Here is a 23943-nt window from a genome sequence, read left to right as displayed (position 1 = left end):
TTTACAGAACTTGTTCATTTATATTCAGTAACAGTACATACAACAAACTTCTGGCAGTTATCTAAGAATTAGACCTATGCTGTCTAATACAGATGGCAGCCACCGGCCACATATGGATACTGAGCACTTGAAATGTGGCTAGTCTGCACTAAGGTGTGTGTTAAGAATAAAACATACATCAGATTTCTATAAAATACATAAATACCACATTAATATTTTTATACTAACTAGATATATAACTATTTTAGATCTACTTTGTTAAATATATTATTAACATGAAAATTCTACCTATTTCTTTTTACCCTTGTTTTAATGCAAAAATTTAAAAGTACACATGGCTTGCATTTTATTTCAACTGGACACTATTAATATACATAATGCCATTATTAGATCATGAATTCTCCATAAAGTACTTTCAACAATGCTTACCAGCTTCCAACAAATGGAAGGATTGATATCAACAGGTATATACAACAGTGGTAGGATTTCTACTGGTTCACTTGGTAAATACAGAATCAATTATGGGGTCTACATTTTCTGGTGCTGGAAACACTCTTTAGTATATGTCAGTCTGCAGGCTTCCTGCAGAGATGTGCTACTAGGCCATCCTGCAAAGTTCTAGGCCAGTAATTCTCAAACTTAAGAACTCAGCAGCATCACTTGAGGGTTTTTAAGAACAAAGACTGCTCAGTTCCATATCCAGAGTTTCTGATTCAGTGCATTTGGGATGGGACCAATAATCTGCATTTCCAACAAGTTCCCAAAGAGTATCACTGATGCTAATGCTCCAGAGATCACATTCTGAGGCCAGTGATTCTTAATTTCTAGCTGCAGACTGTAATCATAACAATGTTAGGGCTGCTCAGAGCACACTTGATTCTAACATACTGTTGAGTATCAGAATCAATACATAGATATGAAGAAAACCTGAGACAACATACACTGGTTCCTAATTTTATTTAAATTGCTTTGTTGTACTTTTCCCTAAAAAGAGACCCGATGAGTCTTTTTAAACTTAATTACCACATATCATTGTATCTATAGAGAATAATTAATGATAGAGTGAATAATGTGGCAATTTTTCACGAGAATGTTCCCTACTTGATTACATTGCACAGAACAATTCTTTAAAATAATAATTGTATCGTCAACTGTAAGAGAATAACTCTTTAAAGTAGTGTCAGAAATAGTAATACCTTTAGAAAGATTATTATCTGATTGGCTTTGGACATTAGAGAACTGTGAAAGAACTCCACTTCAATTTCTTTTAACTGTTACTCGAATTAGCCAATCAATGTAAAAAGGCAAGCACAGGTTTATACAAGGACAAGTCACTTTCCCCCATCTTTTCTGCCATAGTCTCCCTCTAAAATTAAAAGCATAAGATTCACTCAACAATAGGTTTTACACATAAATGAGTTAATTAAGCTTATCAAGTTCCTTCATTATTCCTTATTTCTCAATTAGCTTTTGCATTTGTGGGGACATCTATTGATGATAGTAATAAGGTTCTATCATTAAATCACTACAAACTCTGCTCAGATAAATTTCCACAGCACCAAATTTAGAGTACAAGACAAACTCTTTGGTTCTTTTTACCTAACAATTACATTAGTATTACCTGAGTATGCAGAAGCTCTTCTTGAAGCTGGTCAATTTTCTCTTTGTCTGACACCTAAATATTTAAAATAATTTTTTTTTTATTTGAGTAGAATTAGGTTTATATAGAATATACAGTAAGTTAACTTTTTAAAGAAACCATTTTTAAGAGTAAAAACTATAGACTTTATATGGATATTTAATCAAAGGAAATTTTAAATCAAATGCTTATTTAAGAAAGTAACCTTATTCATCAACAAAAACAGCTCTTGAAAAGTTTATATAAATGAAAACCTTAAAAAGAGATCATCTTCCTATTGCCGTTGTAGTCATTTCTTATGACTGGCTTGTTAGAAAAATAAGAGATCAACACATACATTTACTATGTTCTTGACAGGTTGTTTTGTACTCAAGCACAGGGACTTGGATGCCTGAGAAATAAAGCACTGAAATCCTTATAAAAATGTTTTCAAAGTCAGATGCGTTATAATGTACAGCTACTGAAAAAATTCATTGGTCATAGTGTATCTTTTAAGAAAACACTTATCCATTTCTATTCCATAAGTAGGAAAGTGTTTAATATGTGCAAAGAACAAGTGCATTTTCAGAGCTTTAAGTGGAGCCAGATGCTTGTTTTTAAATTTAGTTCCACTGCAAGACCTTCTAACCCATAATAAAGCGAATGCATCAGAGGCAATGAAGTTGAGTAAAGCAAACAAAACTGATTTGAAAATAAAACAAAAGTAGGATAAAATCCACAGGTATTGGGGAAATGACTCCTAATTATTACTAATGCTAATAGTTCTAAGATAAGATATTCAAAATAAAGAACTTTATTCTACACCAGGCTGTAAAGTAATCACAATTCTAAATATAAAACACAATAACCAATTGCAGTTAAATGATGTCACTTAGGACAAACCCACACAACTGCTGTGACTCCTTAGGGAGATGCCGAAGCTGCCATTCTCAATCTCAAAATAATTATCTAATTTCTGTACTCAAAATTTTTAAACATGATTTTATTCCACAGGAGACAAAAATCAAGTTAAAACTCATGTAAATCTTTATTCATCCTGATTTCACTGGCTACTTAAGCAGCCAAGACCTCATGGTAGCAAATACATATGAAAATATTCTAAATGATTTGCTTATTGAAGTGGACATTAATAACTCTTATCCATGCAATAAAACGTTACTTTTGAGATTTTAATTCCTATTTCCAAATGCTTTCTCAAAATTACCCCCCAAACTTCTTTTAAATAAAAATGACAATACTTGCTAGAAATAATAGGTACATAATCCATAACTGCTTTTTCCTAAAAAGCCTTTGTCTAAAAATTTCAAATTTTATTTTGTGAATTAGAAAAATGCAACATAAAACAAACTTTGTATTACTGCTTCCCACTCCTGTAGAGCAAGCAGCAGCTTCTGGACAGAAGCGTTTTTCATTTGACTGTGTTTGTGTAAAATGGAAAAGAATTATTAATCATCTCCTAAAATGTGAGAAAACAAGCGTGTTGAGGAGCCCACAACCCAAGGAACAAAATCCTGAAGGCCAATGAAGAAATAAATTCCATATTATGATCATATGGCATGATATCACACTCATAATGTGATCATACACATGATATCACACACCAATGTGATCATAAAAATTTTGTTATGTAGATTATATTCCCAATTCATCTGTAAAGTTACTCTGATTTACTCTGTTCCATTAAATATTCATCCAACTGAAGTTAAAGTAGTATGAAATGTATAAACAGTATTAGTATAGGATGTGAATATTTAATGATATCATGCAATATAATCTACGTTACAGTAGAAAATCCAACATATCTCTACAACTGCGGTAATAATTTAAAAAGCAATATAATTACATAAAACAGAATGTTTGCACAAGCCAAGGACTATAAAGGACTAACCTTGACAATGTGGTAAAATAAAACAGATACATAAAGAGTTAAAATGATATAAGGTTATTAGAATATTACAAACACAATTTTTATGCTAATATTAGTATTTAGCAACAATGACTTAGGATTTTTATAAATTTGTATTTTTTAAGTATTTAAATTTATCATGTGCCCTTCTGGTGTGACTGTTAGGAATAACTCATGCATAGTTTCACCAATACCATTCCTATCTCCTTAACGTTAAATTAAAAGATTAATACTATATTATATAAAAGACAGGTTGATGATAAGAGTCAAGAATTAAATCTAGGATTTTATAGGAAACAAGATTAAAACCTTTAGGTTCACAAAATAAATCTTAAAGATTAGTGATAAGACACTTTAACATATTTTAAGAGAATAATACATGCTATTGTTAGTCTATCATTTATCTGAGGTCTTAACTAGCAACCTGGGATATATTTTATTTTGATGCACTTTACTAGTAAAATTCAGCTACTTACAGTAAGTCCTTGTCTTGTTGTTTAATATAGTTTTAATTATGAAATTAGTTCAAAACTCACCCTGACAGAAATGGGTATCAATAGTCTTGAAACCAGAGCTTTCCTACAATTCCAGGGCTGTAAAACTGATGGAGAAAGAGTGGAACCCTCTGCAGAAATAAGCTAAAGCTGAAAGAGAAAAACCTTTACTAGCTCCTAACAAAAGCAAGCCTGATTTTTAAATTTTAAGTATTTCTTCCTACTAAGGAATTGTAAACATTCTGAAATATGGAAATGTATAAGACTTGCAAAAATTTCTATGTATGTGTACATACACATTTACAGGAGGCAAAACTACCAATGGCAGTTTTAATCTACTACCTCTGCATGAGCTCCTCTGCTTGAATAATACAGGGAAAATCTACTAGCTGCTACCAATAAGATAAAAATAGGGACTTCCCTGGAGGTCCAGTGGTTAAGATCCTTGGAGAGGGTGCGGGTTTGATCCCTGGTCAGGGAGCTAAGATCTCACATGCTGTGTAGTATTACAAAAAAAAAAAAAAAAAAAAAAACCCAGAAAGCACTAAAAAAAAAAAAAAAGAAGGCCTACTAATATTTTCAAAATGTAGTAGGAAAGAATCATCAAAAAATGACAAAAAGTAGCTGTGGTTTTGTACCTCAAGTAAACCTCAAATGCCTGGAAAGATAAAAGCCTCATCAAATTAGCACTTTGGTCATTATGACAATGTAAGGCTGAAGTCACCAGTGCATTAACTATAAGGGGAATGGAGGGAAGATACAGTAAGGAAATCATCTTTAAGGACAGTAAAAGAATGATACTATTATAGAGGTGCACAAATTGTTTTTCGTCTCATTTACTTTCACATAAGGTAAGTGGGCAGGAACAAGCCCCGTTCTATACCCTTCTAAGTACATCTTAATAAACAAAATAGACAGAGGTACAGCCCTGTCAGTAGCTCTTTCACAAATATGGAGAGTGAGGAATAAAAGGGTTATACATGGATAATCCAATAAATATTAGGAAAAGGAAGGATAACTCCAGGTCTGAAAAAAGGCCCTTGGCAGCGTAAAAATAAACAGTATTCACTATTGCTTTCATTTAAACTGTCAGATTCAATAGGATATTAATAATCTTAAACTGTATCTTAGAATCTTAAAATAGCAGATCTATGGGGCTCACTGTAAATTATTTTACCATTAATAAAAAAACAAGACCTAGTGGTCTTGAAAACAAGAGCTATATTCCTATTTCTAACTAACACACCAAAACATAACAGTTCCTTTCCCTCTTGTTCATAATGAAGCTAAGGACAGATGCTTAGCCTGAGCATCCAACTTGTTAGTATATGTAAGTGGTACTCTGAACAGCATGAGACTAGAAAATGCTAAACACCATTTATACTAAGTGCTCCTGTGATTTAACACAAGCAGGAAAATAATTTGTTTTCTATTTCCACCTATATTATTCATTTACTGAAAGCTAAATGACATATAGCAGTTGATTTCACAGCCATGGAATTGAGAAAAGCCAGAAAGCGACACTGAAAAAATAAACTACGATTAGAACTCTCAAGTACTAACCACCACCAAATGCGACAGGGTTAGCCAGCAGGATCATTTCACTAATTATCTGTAATACTGGTTGATTTCAATATCAGAATGTACAGGAAACTAATTATATGACTGGATCATTTTTTCTAAGATTTATACCTAACTGTAAAACTTTTCTAATATATGTAACTAGCCGATGTCAAGATCTTACAATAAAATTTTAAAAATCATTTTAAACACTTCATTTCACTCTAGTCTCTTTAGGACATTAACCTGGGGATCTACACTATAGGATCATCTAAAGCCAAAAGCATTATTTTTAAGGATTTTTTGGTGACACCTATAAGCAAATACTTGTACAGTGTTACACTGAGTTTTATTAGAATCTGTCCTTTAGTGACCAGAATTATATCAAATTTCCAATGTTCAATTTTTCAGTGGACAAGGTGAAAATCTGTGCTGACTTTGTTAATAAATGTCAAAAGTTTTATTACAAGTTTATCAAAGTATTTAAGAATAACTGTCCAAAAGTTAGGTCAAAATAGTTTTCTTTTGTAGGAAACAAGAATTCTCTGCTGAATCATTTTAACTAAAACAAAACCAACATGGTCATTCACAGTAACCCTTTTCATTTTAGAAGTGAAAACTTAGAGAATAGACAAGTTGGCCACAGATTTAGGGTGATTCAATAATTGGGCCAAGTAAACTGCAATTCACAATTATCTAAGTACAAGTCCATGAACCCTCACAGATCATCTAATTTTCAGAAAATAAATTACTATGTTTAATATTTTGGGTTTGTTTGCATACTCTAGCAAGTTGCATATCTGTATTATCTTTCATATTTTTATCTTATCAAAACTAATTTCTCATAACTGTAGTCCATGAATGGATTAAGGTGACATGATATTGGTAGAAACAGCTGATTAGTGTAAACAAATCAGTAGCCCCCTTAAACCATCCATCACCTTGCGCTTCTGTTGGGCATAGCTCGCGCTATACTGGCCAGCAGCTCTGCGTGCTTCCTCTTCATGCTCTTGAATTTGCTGTTGTAAGAGAATGAGCTCACCAAGCAGACCCTGCCATGAGTTTACAGCCAGGAGAAGAGGAAAATTGGGGAGGAGAACAATGTTAAACCAAAGGGCACAAGAAAGGAACAGATGTAAGTTAGGGAGGAATGGATAGCTTGTAACAAAAATGGAAACTCAGTTATGTACCTTTAGAGCCACTATATAACTGGGCTCTGTACCACATTTCCACTTTTCCCCTCAGTAAAATTATGTCTCAAATATAAAACACCATAGTCTAAAAAGTGAAAAGGAAAATGCAGTAAGTGACTGTTTGCTAAACAAAATGAGCCAGATATAATATCAACATACAGTAAAACCTAGACTAACTGGAATGCTCAAGGAAGGTGGAACTACAGTTAACTAAATGAGTAATAGGAACATTGAGAAACAAATACTTCCACTCGTATTTCTGAACTGCCAATACGAACCAGTGTATGTTCCTGACTTGATACATAGGGGGAAAAAAAAACAAAAGTGATATTTCAAGTGTTGATCTTACAGGCCTGAATCTAATTCTCAACCGTCAAGTTTCTTAAGACTAAATGGAGAATACACAATAGCTTAATTACTTATTAAATCATTATTTTTAAGTAAATTTTTTTCCTTAACATCTAATGTCTTCAATTAAAGATCCCTTAAGGGACTTAGCAGCAGCAGCAGCAAGGGACTTCCCTGTGTGGTCTAGTGGTTAAGACTCTGGCTGCTTCTATTGCAGGGGGCACGGGTTCAATCCCTAGTTTGGGAACTAAGATTCTGCATGCCATGTGGTATGGCCAAAAAGTAAATAAATCAATAAATATCCCTGAAAACTTAGTTTTGAGCATCAAGTTAATCAAAGTTTTACATTAATTCATAATTTTACATGCCTACACACATAATCTTATTTGATTAAAATTTAAGAGTTTTTTAATTAAAAAATGTTTGAGGTACTGTTTTAACTTTATACAACAACAAATAAGAAGTGTGACTGAATTTTCACTTTTTATGAGCTGTTCTGACATTCAGTAAAAATGGCCTCTGAGAATATAACCAAGGGTACATTAATTACTAAAGCACGACTTCCATTAAAGAACATAATTAAAATATGGAGATAATACAGTTGTTACAAAACAAAACAGAAACAAAACTCAGTTTGGACCTATGTACAAAGTAATCACCATTTTTATGCTTAAAATTCACTCCATTTAATAATAATGAAATGTTCATCTAAGGCAGTGCATTCACTTGTGGAATGAAACTAAAATACATGTCATTTTCTATACAGCGCTTTTAACTGATAGTCTATTAGATAATCAACCTCAAGAAATGTAGGAGAAGTAACAACTGGGAATTGACAATTCTATGAACCTTATATTTTCTCAACTAGAATCCCTAAAAAGGTAAAGTTGCGATGAAGTCACTCTTTAACCTTCATAAGAATAGTTTACCTGGGAGAACAATGGGCTCAATTTTTACCAAGTCATAAAAATAAAAAGTTAGGAAAATTAAAATTAAAAATGAAAATAAAACTTCATTAAAATAATCTAAGGAGTTTCAAATAGCCTCACAGGTTTATAACTAACTGCCAAAAATACTTTATTTTCTTTAATATAATCATAAAGCTTCTTAAAATGAAACACTAATGTTACATTTACATTATAATTAGCAGACTCACCCAGAAGCATAAGTTAGTTTATATAATCCAAAGATTTATATATATATAAAAAAGCTCACTAGAAAAGAAATAAATAAAAAAAGAAAAGCTGTGTTATAGTACAGCACTTTAAGGGAAATATTAACAATTAGGGGAATTTTCACCTTGATTCTTAGGTTTAATACATTAAGCTATACCAATATAATGAAACTGGTTGACTTACTATAAATCAAAGGATGAAACTAGTTGATATTTCTGCATGACAAGTAAGAGAACATCAAAGTGGCAAGTAACATAACTGAAATTTCGACATTTGTTTCCAGATTCAATAGTACAAAATATAAAAAACTGCAGTTATCTTTTAGATATATTCTTTAAATAAACATTTTTATGGTCATTGATAAATCTAAAAGAAATGCAATGTCAACTCACTAGCCTCATCATTCCCGTAACTTTTTATGTCCTTTTCTTTCATTTCATGTATCACTGCCTTTCATCAGGCAGAAAGAAATTACCCAGCTCATTTTTATTCAGTCATTTATCATAATAGCTTCTACTCATCCAAGTGTTTAGACTTCTCAAAATAGTTGTCTTTTAAAGAAGGCATCCCATGTTGGCTTACACATTAATGTGCCTGTGCTTTAATTAACATAATCCCCATTATTATAGTTTATAAAATGCCAAAGCAGTAAGAAAATATTCCACATTTCTAAACTGTGCTGGTCTCTTAGGCACAGGTTTCTTATTTATTGATAACTTAAACACCCCTCCCTAATCCATTCCTTACATGTATATACAAACTGTATGGTAAATACTCTAACATCTATTAAAGTACAAGAAAAACACCCTCTTTCTAGTGACACCTCACTTTCCTTCCAAGTCTGTTACTGAAGCACTGCTATGTGAAGGTAGTTGAAATTAACTGTTACCTCCTGAAAAAAGTAGGAAGAAAACAAGAATTAGACACAGAAAAAAACTATTTACACTATACTCTACAACTAAAAAAGGTTACTTTTATTTTAGGCAACACATCTCACTCTAAGCACTCCTAGGCTAGCTTTTAAAGCCAAGGCCATGCTGAATAAGGAAGAAGAAAAACGCATGTGCCTCCTGTGTAAGATACATCCTTATATAAACAAAACATTTAATAAATATTTTCCCAAGTTCAGACATTTTTCTCTCAAGAAACAGTACATTATTTTTAAATGATATATATTAAAAATGCAGTAACTGTGGTCTATAATAGTAGTTATTGTAAACAACCACATATGATACACTCTCAAAACAACTCTTGGTTACTGTCAATTTGACACTGCTGCTCTCATGGTCCCACATGGCATGTACAATGTTCTCGGATTTTTAAAAAAGCATAGTGTCAGACCAAGAAAATCAGTGATAACGCCAAAAACCAAGACATAAACTGAAAGTGCTGAAACCTCTAAGAGTTGATGGTTATTATTTTTAAAAACCTTAAAATTATGACTCATTTTTATGTGAATACATTTAAAATACTACATTTTGGTAAGTCCCTGGCTGTCCAGTAGTTAGGACTTGCAGCTGTCACTGCTATGGCCCTAGGTTTGATCCTTGGTGGTCAGAAAGCTAAGATTCTGTAAGCCAAAAGGCATGGCCAAAAAAATAAAATACTGTATTTTTAACAGTATTCTAAATATGAATAGCAGAGCAGGGTCTATACCTTGTTTGTTTTTATACCTAGCACATAGAATAAGGTCTTGACACTTAGGTATGTCATGGCCAGCACCTAGGTTAGGGCTTGGCACATGTTTGTTGCAAAAATACACAAAGTTTATAGCATAAAATCCAAATTGGGTTTCCTAAAAATTGCTTATTCTGTAAATAAGCTACACATCAACCCTACAATCCATTTTTCCCACTTATCACAATTCCCAGAACAGACTCAACAGGAAATAAGAAGAAATTCATCAAATAACATTAATATGCTGTTAACTCATGCAACAATTCAAAGTATTAGATGGTAATAATATCATTATATTAATATTTATTGAGTTTTATTATGTGCCAGATCTTCTGCTGAAGGGCTTTATGAAAAGCTCACACTAACCATTATCAGGTAGCATGCCCCCTATTACTGAAGAGGAAGCCAAAAACTTGGAGAAACTAAGGAACTTATCCAAGTTCATACACCTCAGAAAACCGGAAGGGCAGGGTCTGAATACAGGCAGTGTGACTCCAGTGTCTACACCTGATAGCATCCTGTGAGCTCTACAGTCACTATTTTCAGTGTCTTTGACCCTTCAGGCTCAACCTATACGTTAATAAGGAAAATGGTAAAACTACAACACTTCAGAGGACACATGTAAATTACTCTTTAGAGAAGGAACTGGCAAACTATCGTGGGCTGGCTGAGCCCATAGGGCTTGCAAACCTAAAATACTTCCAATCTGAACCTCTAAGAAAAAGCTTGCCAACCTCTGTTTTATTAGTTTGGGGTCCAGGAAACAACTTTGTGAAAGTAAAAACTTCTTTCCCGTTCCGCTTAAAAAATATTTCTAGGCACTAATCTACTTTTCAAAGTTTGAATAATTCTGCTATTAGCTATAAAGATCTATTTTCCTACTTTTCTCCCTCCTAGTAATATATAATTCTTCTCAAGATATTCAGAGCCAATCAAAATATGTTTAATATTAGATATCAAAAGGAAACAAGTCTTTCTACTTGAATTATTTAACTTGCCCCAATTCAGAAATACCATATCCTGTTTTACTATTTGGACAATTTCTACAAATGATAATTTTAAAAGATGAAGAAATCAGTCTATTACCAATAGTTTTTATCAAAATTACAATTTCTACCAAATCCCCTTTGTTCCAAATTATTACACCTAAAGACAGTGTTATGTACACAGTATATATTTAATGTAAAAAAACATAAAAATGCAATATGATTATTAAGGAATAAAATTTTAAGTATCTAATCACGTACAATTGCTAGTTGTTAGCTGCTCAGGAAACTTAAGCTTCCTGAATCTGTGGCTACTTGATGGTGCTGCTGTGAGAATTTCATTTTGCTATAGTTTACATCATTTGTTGCATGAGGATTTCCAGAAATGTAAATCCCACTTAAGCAATACTGCTTTGTTACAATTCAGAAATCCAAGCACATGTGCTCCTTCACATTCTTATTCTCCTCAGTAGTTGTCAAATATTGAAGGCCAAGAGAAATTCACAGGTAATCACAGCAAAATGACACATTACATAAAATATTTGGGCCCACTCTTGTTAGCATTAGTCAAATTTACTTACTTTAAATTAGCCTTTTACCGAGTTAAATCAATTGATGGATTTTTAAGAGTTCAGCAATATCCTAGGTGCTTTCAGAACAGAGATTTTGTGACAGAAGTAGCCCATTAAATACTAAGAATGGAAACCAAAGTAAACAGTGCTTCATCTGTCAATTGTCTTAAATGTTAAGAGTATAATTATTGGGACTAAAATGGTTATAGAAGGCTTCATGAAGGTAATGACTGAGCTGGACTTTGAGGATAAGGGAAAATTAGGCAGAGAAAGGGAAGAGAGAAGTGGGGAGGTACAAAATAAGTAAAGCCACACAAATAAGAATTATAGTAACATGTGGAAAGGAAGAACATTACTATTTTTAAAATGGTAACAACACTTTATGATTTGGACTTCAAATATTTTCTATTAATTATACATGTACTTATAACCTTCAGAATAATTATATTCCCTACTTCTGTGAGATGTTTATGACCAATCAGAAACATGATCGAACAAAAGCACAGATAATGTCTCATTTAACAAATTAATTTTCACTACAACACAACAATGTTACTGAATCTAAAAAGAGGAGATACACTATATGGTCCCATTTCCTAGACATACTATGACTGAATACAGAAATCTGGGGATTTACAAACCAGGTGAGTCCATAAATTCATTAAGAAGGCTTGCCACTCCAATTCTGAATTTGCCTTCAGGTCTCCAGATCTCAAAAATATTATTAAGTTCACACTAAGGGCTCTTTCCAGTATTTTTCTATAGTGGACACAAGTTTAAACTTTTCTGATTAAAAGCATTTACTAAAATGTAGTTTCAGTATTTTTCCATTTATTTATTTATCAAAAATACATACAAGAGCTTTTGATAGACATAACTACTGTCCACAAACTGAACAGATATAAATCCAGGCAAAATCAAAGAAATCTGATTGATGTTTAGTTAGCCTGTGCAGCATTATCCAGAAATATATGCTTTCTGACTTTCTGAAGACCTCAATTACAATTTTTCAGAACACCTAAAGAACACAACTCCAGACTGGGAACCACAGGTAATCTATTTTGTTTTCATTCTGTCGACTCAAGTCAATTGACTTCTATGTTCCTGGAACTCCCTGTAACTTTCACTTAAGTTGACTTACAAAGGTTCCTAACTGTTCTACTCACCAGTGTTTTCCCAGATGTTTTCTCTTATTAAAAAGAACACAATTTTCTTTTTAGTTCTATTCATAGGAATGCTTTTTATTACATTAAAAAAATCTGATTCACATTTACATTTCTAAGTAAGTCTACCTAGAAACTTTGATATAAACCAATCGATCATCAAGCTAAGCCATGACCATTATTTTAAATCTTGGGGCTCTCAGACACCACACTAAACCAATCAAAAAGCCACTACCTGAACTCTGTCTACTATGCTACCACCTCTGATGATTGCCCAATATTTTAAACTTGATGTTTTAATTTCAAAGAGGCTTCTGCTAAGGTCTCCCTTCCCATGCTGACAGTCAACCACCCATTTACAGAGAAGTCTTCTACAATCCATGTATCTGCATCTTGTCTGAGTTCATTATTTTCAAACATCACGAATACACAGTTAAGCCTTGAAATAATGCTGCATATTAATAAAATTCAAAACCACTAGTTGAGACTGACAATACTATCTCTGTATAGTAAATATTTATACTACATAAAATACTATCTGATTTAACCTATGAAAATGGCTTAATTAGAATTTGATGTAGTATTTACAACAAATAGTTGGAAATAACTGATGAGTTTTTAACGGAAAGGTAATCACCATAAATTATGGAAAAGTTAAAAAGAAATAGTCTACAGCAGTATTTATCTTCAAGCAAAGTGAATTATAAAATAAAGCAAAAAATTTGCCCTCATGTCTCATGTCTAAAACCATGTCAAGCTGGTTTTAGAAAAGGCAGAGGAGCCAGAGATCAAATTGCCAACATCCGCTGGATCATTGAAAAAGCAAGAGAGTTCCAGAAAAACATCTACTTCTGCTTTATTGACTATGCCAAAGGCTTTAATTGTGTGGATCACAATAAACTATAGAAAATTCTTTAAGAGATGGGAATACCAGACCACCTGACCTGCCTCTTGAGAAATCTGTATGCAGGTCAGGAAGCAACAGAACTGGACATGGAACAGACTGGCTCCAAATAGGAAAAGAAGTATGTCAAGGCCGTATACTGTCACCCTGCATATTTAACTCATATGCAGAGTACATCTTCAGAAACGCTGGGCTGGAGGAAGCACAAGATGGAATCAAGATTGCCAGGTGAAATATCAATAACCTCAGATAGGCAGATGACACCACCCTTATGGCAGAAAGTGAAGAAGAACTAAAGAGCCTCTTGATGAAAGTGAAAGAGGAGAGTGAAAAAGTTGGCTTAAAGTTCAACATTCAGAAAACGAAGATCATGGCATCTGGTCCCATCACTTCATGGCAAATAGATGGGGAAACAGTGGAAAACTTCATTTTTCTGGGCTCCAAAATCACTGCAGATGGTGACTGCAGCCATGAAATTAAAAGATACTTACTCCTTGGAAGGAAAGTTATGACCAACCTAGACAGCATATTAAAAAGCAGACATTACTTTGCCAACAAAGGTCCGTCTAGTCAAGGCTATGGTTTTTCCAGTGGTCATGTATGGATGTGAGAGTTGGATTATAAAGAAAGCTGAGCACAGAAGAATTGATGATTTTGAACTGTGGTGTTGGAGAAGACTCTCTTGAGAGTCCCTTGGACTGCAAGGAGATCCAACCAGTCCATCCTAAAGGAGACCAGTCCTGGGTGTTCATTGGAAGGACTGATGTTGAAGCTGAAACTCCAATACTTTGGCCACCTGATGCGAAGAGTAGACTCAGTGGAAAAGACCCTGATGCTGGGAAAGACTGAAGGCAGGAGGAGAAGGGGACGACAGAGGATGAGATGGTTGGATGGCATCACCGACTCAATGGACATGGGTTTGGGTGGACTCCGGGAGTTGGTGATGGACAGGGAGGCCTTGCGTGCTGCAGTACATGGGGTTGCAAAAAGTCAGACGTGACTGAGTGACTGAACTGAACTACTGTATAAAGTGAAATCTGTAAATATAAATAAATTTTCAGAGATTACTTCTCTTGTTTCTTCGATACTGCAAAGCTCCTGACCCCTTATCAATTACTACTACTCATTTATCACTTTAGCAGGATTATAAGGGAATTATCTGTCGTGAGATAATTATCTGTCATGAAATAATCCTGCCAAAACAGGCAGGATTCTCATGAACCAAAACAATCGTAGGCCATGTCAGAAAAGAACAGAGATGCAGGCCTCGCCTAACTGACCTAGGCAACAACAAATCTTGTCACTTCAAAATCATACTACCTCCTCTGTAACAGAGGTTCCTTCTCCTCAGATACATTCGTTTTCTCTCTGCACATTAAATCTACCTGCAGCAAGGGTCAAGTCTTTGGCTCAAAAAAAAAAGTTGATCATCATAGGCTAATTTCTATTCAGATTTTTCTTCCCAGTAGCATGCACAGTCAAGGGTGTCCCTGGTCAAAATAACGCCAAGGGTAAAGGAAAAGAAATGGAAAAGGTTATGAAAAATGATCAAGTTAAAAGACAAATACACATGCACACATACACACATCTTGAAAAATGTTTTCTCCAAAAGATCAGGTTAAAAGACAAAAGAAAAAAAAAGCTTTTGAATATAATTGACACGTGGAATATCACATAAAAAGTTCAAAGCTGAAGGATAGGAAACCAGATGGAAATCTACACAAAGCAATTATTTTCTTCCTGCTTCCCCCAAAAGCCATGAAATTATTTACCTCAATGCATTACAACCACAATAACCTTCATTATTTGTTAAATGATTGTACTTAATTTTTAAATGTTCATAGAGTATTTTCCAGATATCTATTTACCTAGGTATTATTTTGAAAAAAGCTTTCAAGGAATCACTTATATTACAATTTTGAAAAGATGAAAAAAGTGAAGACTAAGACAATATTGGGCTAACATGAATATAAATACGCAACAATGCATGTTATTCTACATCAGCAAATCTCCTAAAACTTTATATGGATTTTAAAGCATGTATGGAAATTAGCATATCCTAAATAACTCCATACATAATTTTGATGACTACCAATGTAATAGAAATCTATATCCCCCAGTAACAAACTTGCTATTTCCTTAAGATTTCCCCTAAGTGTATATCATGAAACACTGGTATCTAGAAGATATTTCATGGAAAAAAGGGTTTTGTTGGTAAATATATCTAGAAAACTCTGTACATTTTGACAAATCTCTTATAGCTTCACAATGCACATGCATACATCAAGGTCTGAGAAATCCTAGAGAAAAGAAGCCTGCTTGTTTTATTTACACCAGTTTTCTCCCACACATATTTAACAACAAAACCCTTTGTTGCCAAAACCCTGGAAACTAATATTTCTCAAACATATTTGAGGGAAACTGGCTTATCCAGTTCTATCTCCACAACTGTTGCACAAATCCCTCGCGTTTTGCACCAAGAACAATACCTCCACCGAGTAATGTTATGTTTGCTTCTCAGATGTTAACTATTTTAAAATCTTCCAGGGCAGGTAAAAACTTTAAAAAAATCTTTCAAGACTGTCTATGTGAAGAGTGCTCCTTTATACTTACCTTTCTATAACGCTTGTCACTTTCAGATCCGGGATCTGTCGCTCTAAAGGCCGTTTCTCCAGGTGAACCTTAAAGATAAATACGCAGTCTTATAAATTCTCCAGTGAAGCTCAAAGTCTAAACTAAATTCCATAATATATTTAGTCAGTTGAAAGGTAAGTGGATTTTTAGAGCAAAAATCATTTTGGAAAGCTATTCTTATTTTAAGGAACAAAGTGGTAAACTAAGAAAAAAATTTTTCAAAACCATTATAGGACCTGTTTAACTGATTTTTTAAAATGTCACTGAAAAGTACAATTAAAAAATAAGAATCTTTGATAAGGATTATTTTACAAGAGAGTACTTACAGTTCAGCCATACACTACTGCCATAACAGACCACATACAGTAAAAAAAGTAAAAATGTCAACTGTGACAGGACAGATGAAACAAACTAAAATGACTTTGTTTCAATTATGAGAAACAACCAGATCTGGTTCAAGAAAATAGTTTGGTTAAGCAAACTTTCTTTTTAACAGTTTTAATCTTATAATGTAGATACAGACTTAGGAATTTTAGTTTTATCACAAAATAATTATTTTACTATTTCCACCTAAATTTAGGATAATGAATTTGCCCAATATAATTCTGACATTTTAAAATTCAGCACAAGTAGCATTATAAATTTGGTCTGCAATTTTATTTGCAACTAGTTTATTAGAAGCATTTAAAAGACATGTTAAGATCAGCAAAAATATCTGTTTACACACCTAACAAGAGAAGTAGGTCAGAAGCTTCTATGACTTCACTAACCAATTTGTGACCTGTGAAAAATCAGCAAAAGGGGAAATAGAAATGTAAAATTTAATAGGAATGAGCAAACAAAGATGTCTGAGACCTCAGATTTATATCATGGTAGGGCAGAATTGGGCAAATACACCAGGATTGACCTTAGTAAATTCTACTCATAATGGTCCATTATAATTAAATGTTTTAAAAGTGGCTCTAATCAATTATGAAAAGCAAACACACAGGAAGTCTCATCTACTTGTCAAGAACAAGTGTCTTATTTTCCCCTCACTGACTAAAGCCAAGATGTTTAAGTTCTTGAAATTTTTCATTTTGCTGGGTCAGACAAAAATTAAAACCACGGGAACCTCCCTGGTGGTCCAGTGATAAGACTGTTTCCACTGCAGGGGGCGTGGGTTCAGTCCCTGGTTAGGGAACTAAGATCCCACATGCTGTGCAATGTGGCCAAAAAATAAATAAATTAAAAAAAATTAAAACTATGGAGCAACAAAATTTTGTTTTATCTAATAAAAAAACCTGGCTTTTATTTGTACTAAACATTTTCATTGAAAAGATGGAAAAAATGAATGTATCTTAAGTATCTTTCCTCTGTGTTTCCTGATATTTTAAATGAGATCAAACACAGGTCTTTCCTTACCTGTGGTGAAAAAGTCCTTTAGTAAGCTGAGGCTTTCAGCAATCTTGTCAAAGTCAGGTGCCAATTTTGCAAGGTCCTCTGAATTAGGAAGCGCTTTTCTAATTTTCTCTGAAGAAAAGAAAAGGTAGTCTCCATATTAAAATGTGACTACTGAACCATTCATACAATTTAAATAATCATATACAAACTTAGTTTTTCCATTTTTCTATTCCAACTATAATTGCTACATATATTAGAAACAATGTGTTATTCTGATGATATTCTATAAGCCACGAAAATTTTTTAAAAAGGCCCAAACATATGGCTTAGATATTTTTGATTCATAAGTTAAATGCCTTGAGACAGAAGCACAGTATAAATGTTAACACTGGATTGGAATCAGAAGTACTTTAAAAATCTTTCGTAGCACCTGGCCCAAATTCTAAAAAAGTAATGTCAGTTTAAACTCAAGAACAGAATTTCATTACTTCTCTTTCTCCTTTTATGTTACCATTTTGAAAAAACTGTCTATGAACCCAAGAAAAGCCTTTATTTTTGCTAGTTTTATTTGTAAAGTGACCAAGTATTTATTTTTGTTTACAAATACTCAACAACTTTGTCCAAGTTTGGTACAACTTTACAGTGTCTTTTGATTCAAGATGGGCTTTTCTAACTTTCTCTGGAGAAGACAGAACACAGAGTTTCTCAAAATAAAAATATGTATTAAGTCTTATTCTAAACGCAATAAAAGCATTAACTTGTTCCATCTTCGTGGAAACGCTACAAATCAGTTCTCATCAGCCCCATTTTACAGATCAGGAATGGAACACAGAGACATAGCAGGACCTGTGCGCCCAGCAAAGTGGGGCAGTCAGGTTTAAGACTAGGTAGCCTAGCTTCAGAACTGAGGCTCGTAGCCATTACAGTGTATTATTGGTGAATGTATCAGGTTAAAAAGCTCTCCTCATAAACGTTAGAAAAATAATTTGAAGGACTGCTTTCCTGTAAATATCTTTATCAATGCAACAATCTTTAAGAAAGTGTTGTGAACAGTGCATGCAGAGATTAAATCCATCCCTGTATACACCTAAGCTAAAGTCTAAAAAAACTCTACACAGTCTATAAAGAGAGACCTGAGGAAAATAACTTCATCAGACAATTTTTTTTTCTAAAGATCACCATGACTTACTGGCAATCACAACTGTCACATATACCTGTTTCTCACCTATCACTAGAAAAAGGAACAATGGCAGACTAATAGGAGAAATTACTCTGGCCACTAGCAGGCTTTTAAGGAATTTGGTAATAAAAAGTAGAGGTAACCAAGGTACTCAAAGAGAGCTAGTTAGGTGAAGCTGTTCTGAGTAACATACAACACTGAAAAGGATGTTCAAGAAGGCTGCTTGGCAGCGTAGAAAATGCTGACAAATGTGTTAGGTAACAAAAGACAAGATAGCAAAGTGTTTGTTCACTATGACTATACAATTTTTAAAAAGGAAAGTAAAATATTAACCACATATACAAAGAAACTACAATGGCAGCTTTAAATTAAAAGAAACTACAGTGGCAGCTGTATTTAAGTGATGGACCAGTGGATTATTTTTGTTTCTTACCAATTGTTCCTCTGCTAGTCTAATTACTTTCATTATGAAAATAAAACTGCTGCAACCTTAAATTTAGAGTTAAGGAGCTATCTCAATACAACTATTTTTCTTTCCTAAAGAGACAACCAAGAAAAGTATTCTAATGTTGATACAAACCCAAATCAATGTACTCATCAATCTCCCACACGATGTCAGGTACAATCCATTTATAGTCACTAAGGTCAGGTATCATGTCTTTCCACTGATCAAAAGTCTAAAAGATAAGAAAGTATGCCAATCAAATAATCTGAATGCCATATAAAATAAAAACTAGCTAAATTCATTTTGTTAAAACTTGCTAAGGTGGTAAGAGTAATGTATTATGTTCACAATTTTGAGAAACAAAGTGGCCTTTGCTCATCTAAAAATAAATTAACAGACAAGCATATAAAGCATGTAAATGTTTCTTTACTAAATATAGAAAATGGAAAAATTCAAAGTAAACTTTTTCAAATAGTTTTCATGATTTGACTTTAAACATGATTTGAGGAATAGAGGGAAGACAAACCAGGGATCGGGAGACCCTGCCTCTGGTCCCAGAGTTGTCACGAACTGGCTGTCACGAACTTCCCTTCCTGGGCTACTAAACGGCAGAGTTGCAAACCAAACCAAGGTAGTCTCACTCCCAGGTCACTCTCCTTCCATTAGGCCATTTTCACCTCTTATAATAACTAAGATTCTGAAAGCATTTTCCTATTAGCACCATTAAAACAGTTTAGCACATGACAGAGACACACAAATGTTTAAACAACTAATTATATTCTACTGCGCTAAAGAAAAAACGACATATGCTATGAAACCTTAAAATATTCGCTGGAGTAACTGGAAAAGCAGTAGCAAGGTGAAACTCACCTTTTTGGCTGTATAGCCACCCCCAACAGCAGATCCGAGTATGAGATACCGGAGTTTCAAGAGTCTTGCTGCTAATCTGGCTGGCCAAAAGTTCCTGTGGGGCTGGTAGCCATATTTAACCGGAGAAAGTTTCAGTTTACGTAAAGGAAGGCTAGTTAGAGAAGAGAACTGCTGCAGTGATGTCCTTAATTGGGGTCTTTGAAGCTTTAAGGTAGGATGATGTGTATGATAAATACTTCGTGAAACCAGATGTAGTTTTTGTAGTGGTAAACATCCTTTCGTTCCAGAGCTGCGTTTCACTAAAGATTGGCAGACCTCACTGAAAGAAAAGTAGGTATGGGAGAAAGATCAGACAGGAAAACAATGTAAAGAGATGATATTAAAAAAAGCAATATGCAAAAGGGAAGCCACACAGGGCACACCTGACCCATTACACTGTGTCTCAAGATAGCACCCAGGCATTAACCATTTACTGTGTGCCAGACACTGCTGCCGTGGGCGCTAACTCAGTTAACCCTGCTGACAATCCTATGACAGAAGTACCAGGATCACCCCCATTTTACCAACAAGGAAAAGGCAGACAGATATAAGTAAGTTACTGAGGTCCCCGCTGATGGGAGGAGTAATGGAGGGATTCACACCTAGACAGCGGGACTCCAGGGCCTGTCCCTTGATTTACGATATGTGTGTGGGTTATGATCATGGCCCAAAAAATCAAAACTAAAGGAAAACAGAGACTTATTTTATTAACTATTGACAACTACTTGCTGTCAGTAAATTTGAAAACAAAATATCTTTATTTAGTGACATATCTGACCTAGACTTTACCATGATGATCATTTTGAAACGGTATAGAAATACCAGATCACTATGCTGTGTAATAGGACCCAATGTAGTGTTGTAGGTCAATTATACTTCAAAACCAAACGTTCACACTTAGAAAAGAGATCAGATTTGTGGTTACTAGAGGCATGGAGGTAGAAGGGGGAATTGGATGAAGGTAGTCGAAAGGCACACATTTACAATTCTAAAATAAATACTAAGACTGTAGTGTACAACATGATAAATACAATTAGCACAGCTGTTATGCTATATATGAAAGTTAAGACAGTAAACCCTAAGAATTGTCATCACAAAAATGTTTTTTCTATTTCTTTAATTTTGAATCTATATGAGACTATAGCTGTTCACTAAATTTATTGTCATAATCACTTCATGATGTATTTAAGTTAAATCACTATACTGTTCACCTTAAACTTATACAGTGACCTGTGTCAATTATATCTCAATAAAACTGGAAAAAAAGATGTGTTATAATAGCAAAAAATAATGTTACCACTTAAATATATAATATTAAGAGCAAAAATTTATCAACTATGGCATATAAACAAAAGAGGATACTGTAGAGCCATTAAAGTGATAAATATGAAGACGATGTAGATATACCAAAAGACTTCATGTAATGTTGGGTTAAATAGTGACTTGAAAATAAATGTGGGCTTCCCTGGTGGCTCAGTGGTAAAGAACCCACCCACATATACAGGAGACACGTGTTTGATCCCTGGTCTGGAAAGATCACGCCTGCCAAGTCCAGCTCTACAACTATTGCGCCCATGTGCCCTAGAGCCCTCACTCTAGAGAGAGGCCTCACTCACTGCAGCTAGATAAAGCCCTGTGCAGCAACAAAGACCCAGCACAGACATAAATAAAATGACTAAAAATTGTTTTAAAAAGAAAGAAAATAAAAGTGAATTATGGATGCACCTATACAAAAAGGGGCACATAAACTTTTACTTTTAATCACAAAAGTTCCAGTAGCTTACAACATCTATTCTTTGCCTTCTCATGTCTCATAATCCAGAGATGGTTCAGGGATGGAAATTAAGGAAAAATAAACACCTCAGGTAACAGACTCCCCAGAAACAGAAAGAGACAAAAAAACACCCCAAAGAGAAGGATCTAAATGCACATGTTACTTTCTGAGCTCTTCTCTCTTGTTCTTCCTGGCAGCGAATGAAAGTCTCCTACCCACAAACACACACTTGATTATCTTATTCAACACACAGTCATAGTGCTTACTACTGGCCAGGCCCCATTCTAAAGAACTAAAATATTTCATTTAATTACATGGGATTAGAAATATCTTAAGAAAAAGGAATCGAGGAATACTGAAATTATGTTGTGAAGGAGGGCAGTGAGGGGCAAGGGGTATGTAACTGAAGGGCACTATGTCAGATGTTTGCACAAATGCTACTGTTAACTCGCAGAAAAACCTGGTAAGGATCCTTATTTTTCCAATTTGCTTTTTTAAACTGTGTCTCACCTAAGGTAGAATGATTAGTGAATGGTGGAAAAGAATTTGAATATATACTTCTGTATTTAGGCCAAACTAAAAATCAAATGCGATGCAAAACAAGGCTCCCCGACCCTCACTCCAGAAATCATCTATTCTCATTTATCCATCTTCTTTTAACCTACGCACTGTTTCCTAGCATGTAATTATTTTTTCAACAATTTTATGCAAATACTTATTGCACCTAAATAAATGTTTGTCAATAGTCTTCTTACATGTCTATGAGTATGTGCATATGAGTATGTACACGTCAAAGAATGTTTATTAAAGAGTAAGAATTTAAATGTACTCCTTCATAACATTCATAGGAACTACATCAAAAGACAAACTCCAGAACATGGGGCATCTGACCTTCCTCATCTCTAATTGGGCAGGCAGCTAAACTGTGCAGTCACCATAAGATATCTTAAACCGTGACTATGGAGTCAATAGTAACTTTACAAACAATTTAGCTGACAGAATCCAACTGAATAATTATCAGTTGATATCTAGTTTGTTTCTAAACTCAATTTTTAAAGTATTTCCTAAATATCTTAATCAATTCAACAAAGTACGCTATTTTCTGAAAAGTCTTTCCTCTTCTTATGTAAAGAAAACTAGATATATTTCCCCAGTAAATAGTGAGAAGTAGAAATAAAAAGGTTGTAAAGAACTTAGTTTAGTACCAAGGGCTTACTCAGAAATTAAAATTCCACGAGGTCAGAAATAACTTATTCAAGTATTCTAATTGACTAAAACTACAACTATTGTATACTTTTTTCAGTTCTAAATTTAGACTCAAGGTTAACCTACATAAAGCAAATGGATTCCATCCCTTACAAACACTATAAATTACACCACCTAAAACACTCTGAAAAAAAATACTCAAGACAGGTGTTTAGAGAGACTGAGTTAATTCAGGAAATCCAGGTTTTTCCAACTTTGCTTGATACATGTTACTTCTCATCGCATGCCTGCAACAATGAGTTAAACCTGAAGGTATTTAAGGACATCAGAACACAACTACGTGTAAAAATTAAAGCCAAATTTAATTTCATTAAAATGCACATAGCAACCCATAGACATATAAATACTTCTATCATTTTCGGTTTAGGATTAAGTCAGACCAGGTCAACAATAACACGGTGATTAGAAAAGTGGTGCTACATTCACCACCTCACATCCAAAAAGCAACTCTCCCTCCATGAACACTGAAAAGAAAGCTGCTATTAAGAGAATATCTCTAATCACCATCTCTGACACTATATGCGTCACTGCTCCAAATGTGACTCCAAATCATGTTCTTTAGCGGACTAAGGAAAGAGGCAGAGTCCTCTTTGCCCGAACAGAACAGCTCGGGTACCTGCAAAAGCAATGTAAACCTAGCGTGGAGGCATAAGAAAAAGACGCGGAAAAGGTGACACATGGATAGCACCATAGAGCCCGAAGAGAGAGGGAACAGAAACCAGAAGCCACCAGAGA

General features: G+C 34.1%; 1 protein-coding gene across 5 annotated transcripts in view; it reads right to left on the bottom strand.

Annotated features, from left to right (window-relative positions):
• Positions 1 to 23943, bottom strand: part of OPA1 (OPA1 mitochondrial dynamin like GTPase) — a 78949-nt gene that overhangs the window by 54496 nt on the left and 510 nt on the right. For 2 of the 5 annotated variants that reach the window (XM_061166839.1, XM_061166843.1), the window contains exons 2-8: positions 20130 to 20448; positions 19395 to 19491; positions 17656 to 17763; positions 16979 to 17032; positions 16231 to 16298; positions 6541 to 6651; positions 1622 to 1675 (exon numbers count right to left, since the gene is read on the bottom strand). In XM_061166839.1, the coding sequence (XP_061022822.1) occupies positions 1622 to 1675; positions 6541 to 6651; positions 16231 to 16298; positions 16979 to 17032; positions 17656 to 17763; positions 19395 to 19491; positions 20130 to 20448 (811 nt within the window). The remainder of the gene's footprint in view (positions 1 to 1621; positions 1676 to 6540; positions 6652 to 16230; positions 16299 to 16978; positions 17033 to 17655; positions 17764 to 19394; positions 19492 to 20129; positions 20449 to 23943) is intronic. The other 3 variants (XM_061166841.1, XM_061166840.1, XM_061166842.1) reach the window with 3 other exon arrangements.

Source organism: Dama dama, chromosome 19 (assembly GCF_033118175.1).
Source record: "Dama dama isolate Ldn47 chromosome 19, ASM3311817v1, whole genome shotgun sequence".
NCBI classification, from domain to species: domain Eukaryota; kingdom Metazoa; phylum Chordata; class Mammalia; order Artiodactyla; family Cervidae; genus Dama; species Dama dama.
The sequence above is the reverse complement of the archived record's forward strand: the minus strand, read 5'-3'. Positions and strand labels throughout refer to the sequence as shown.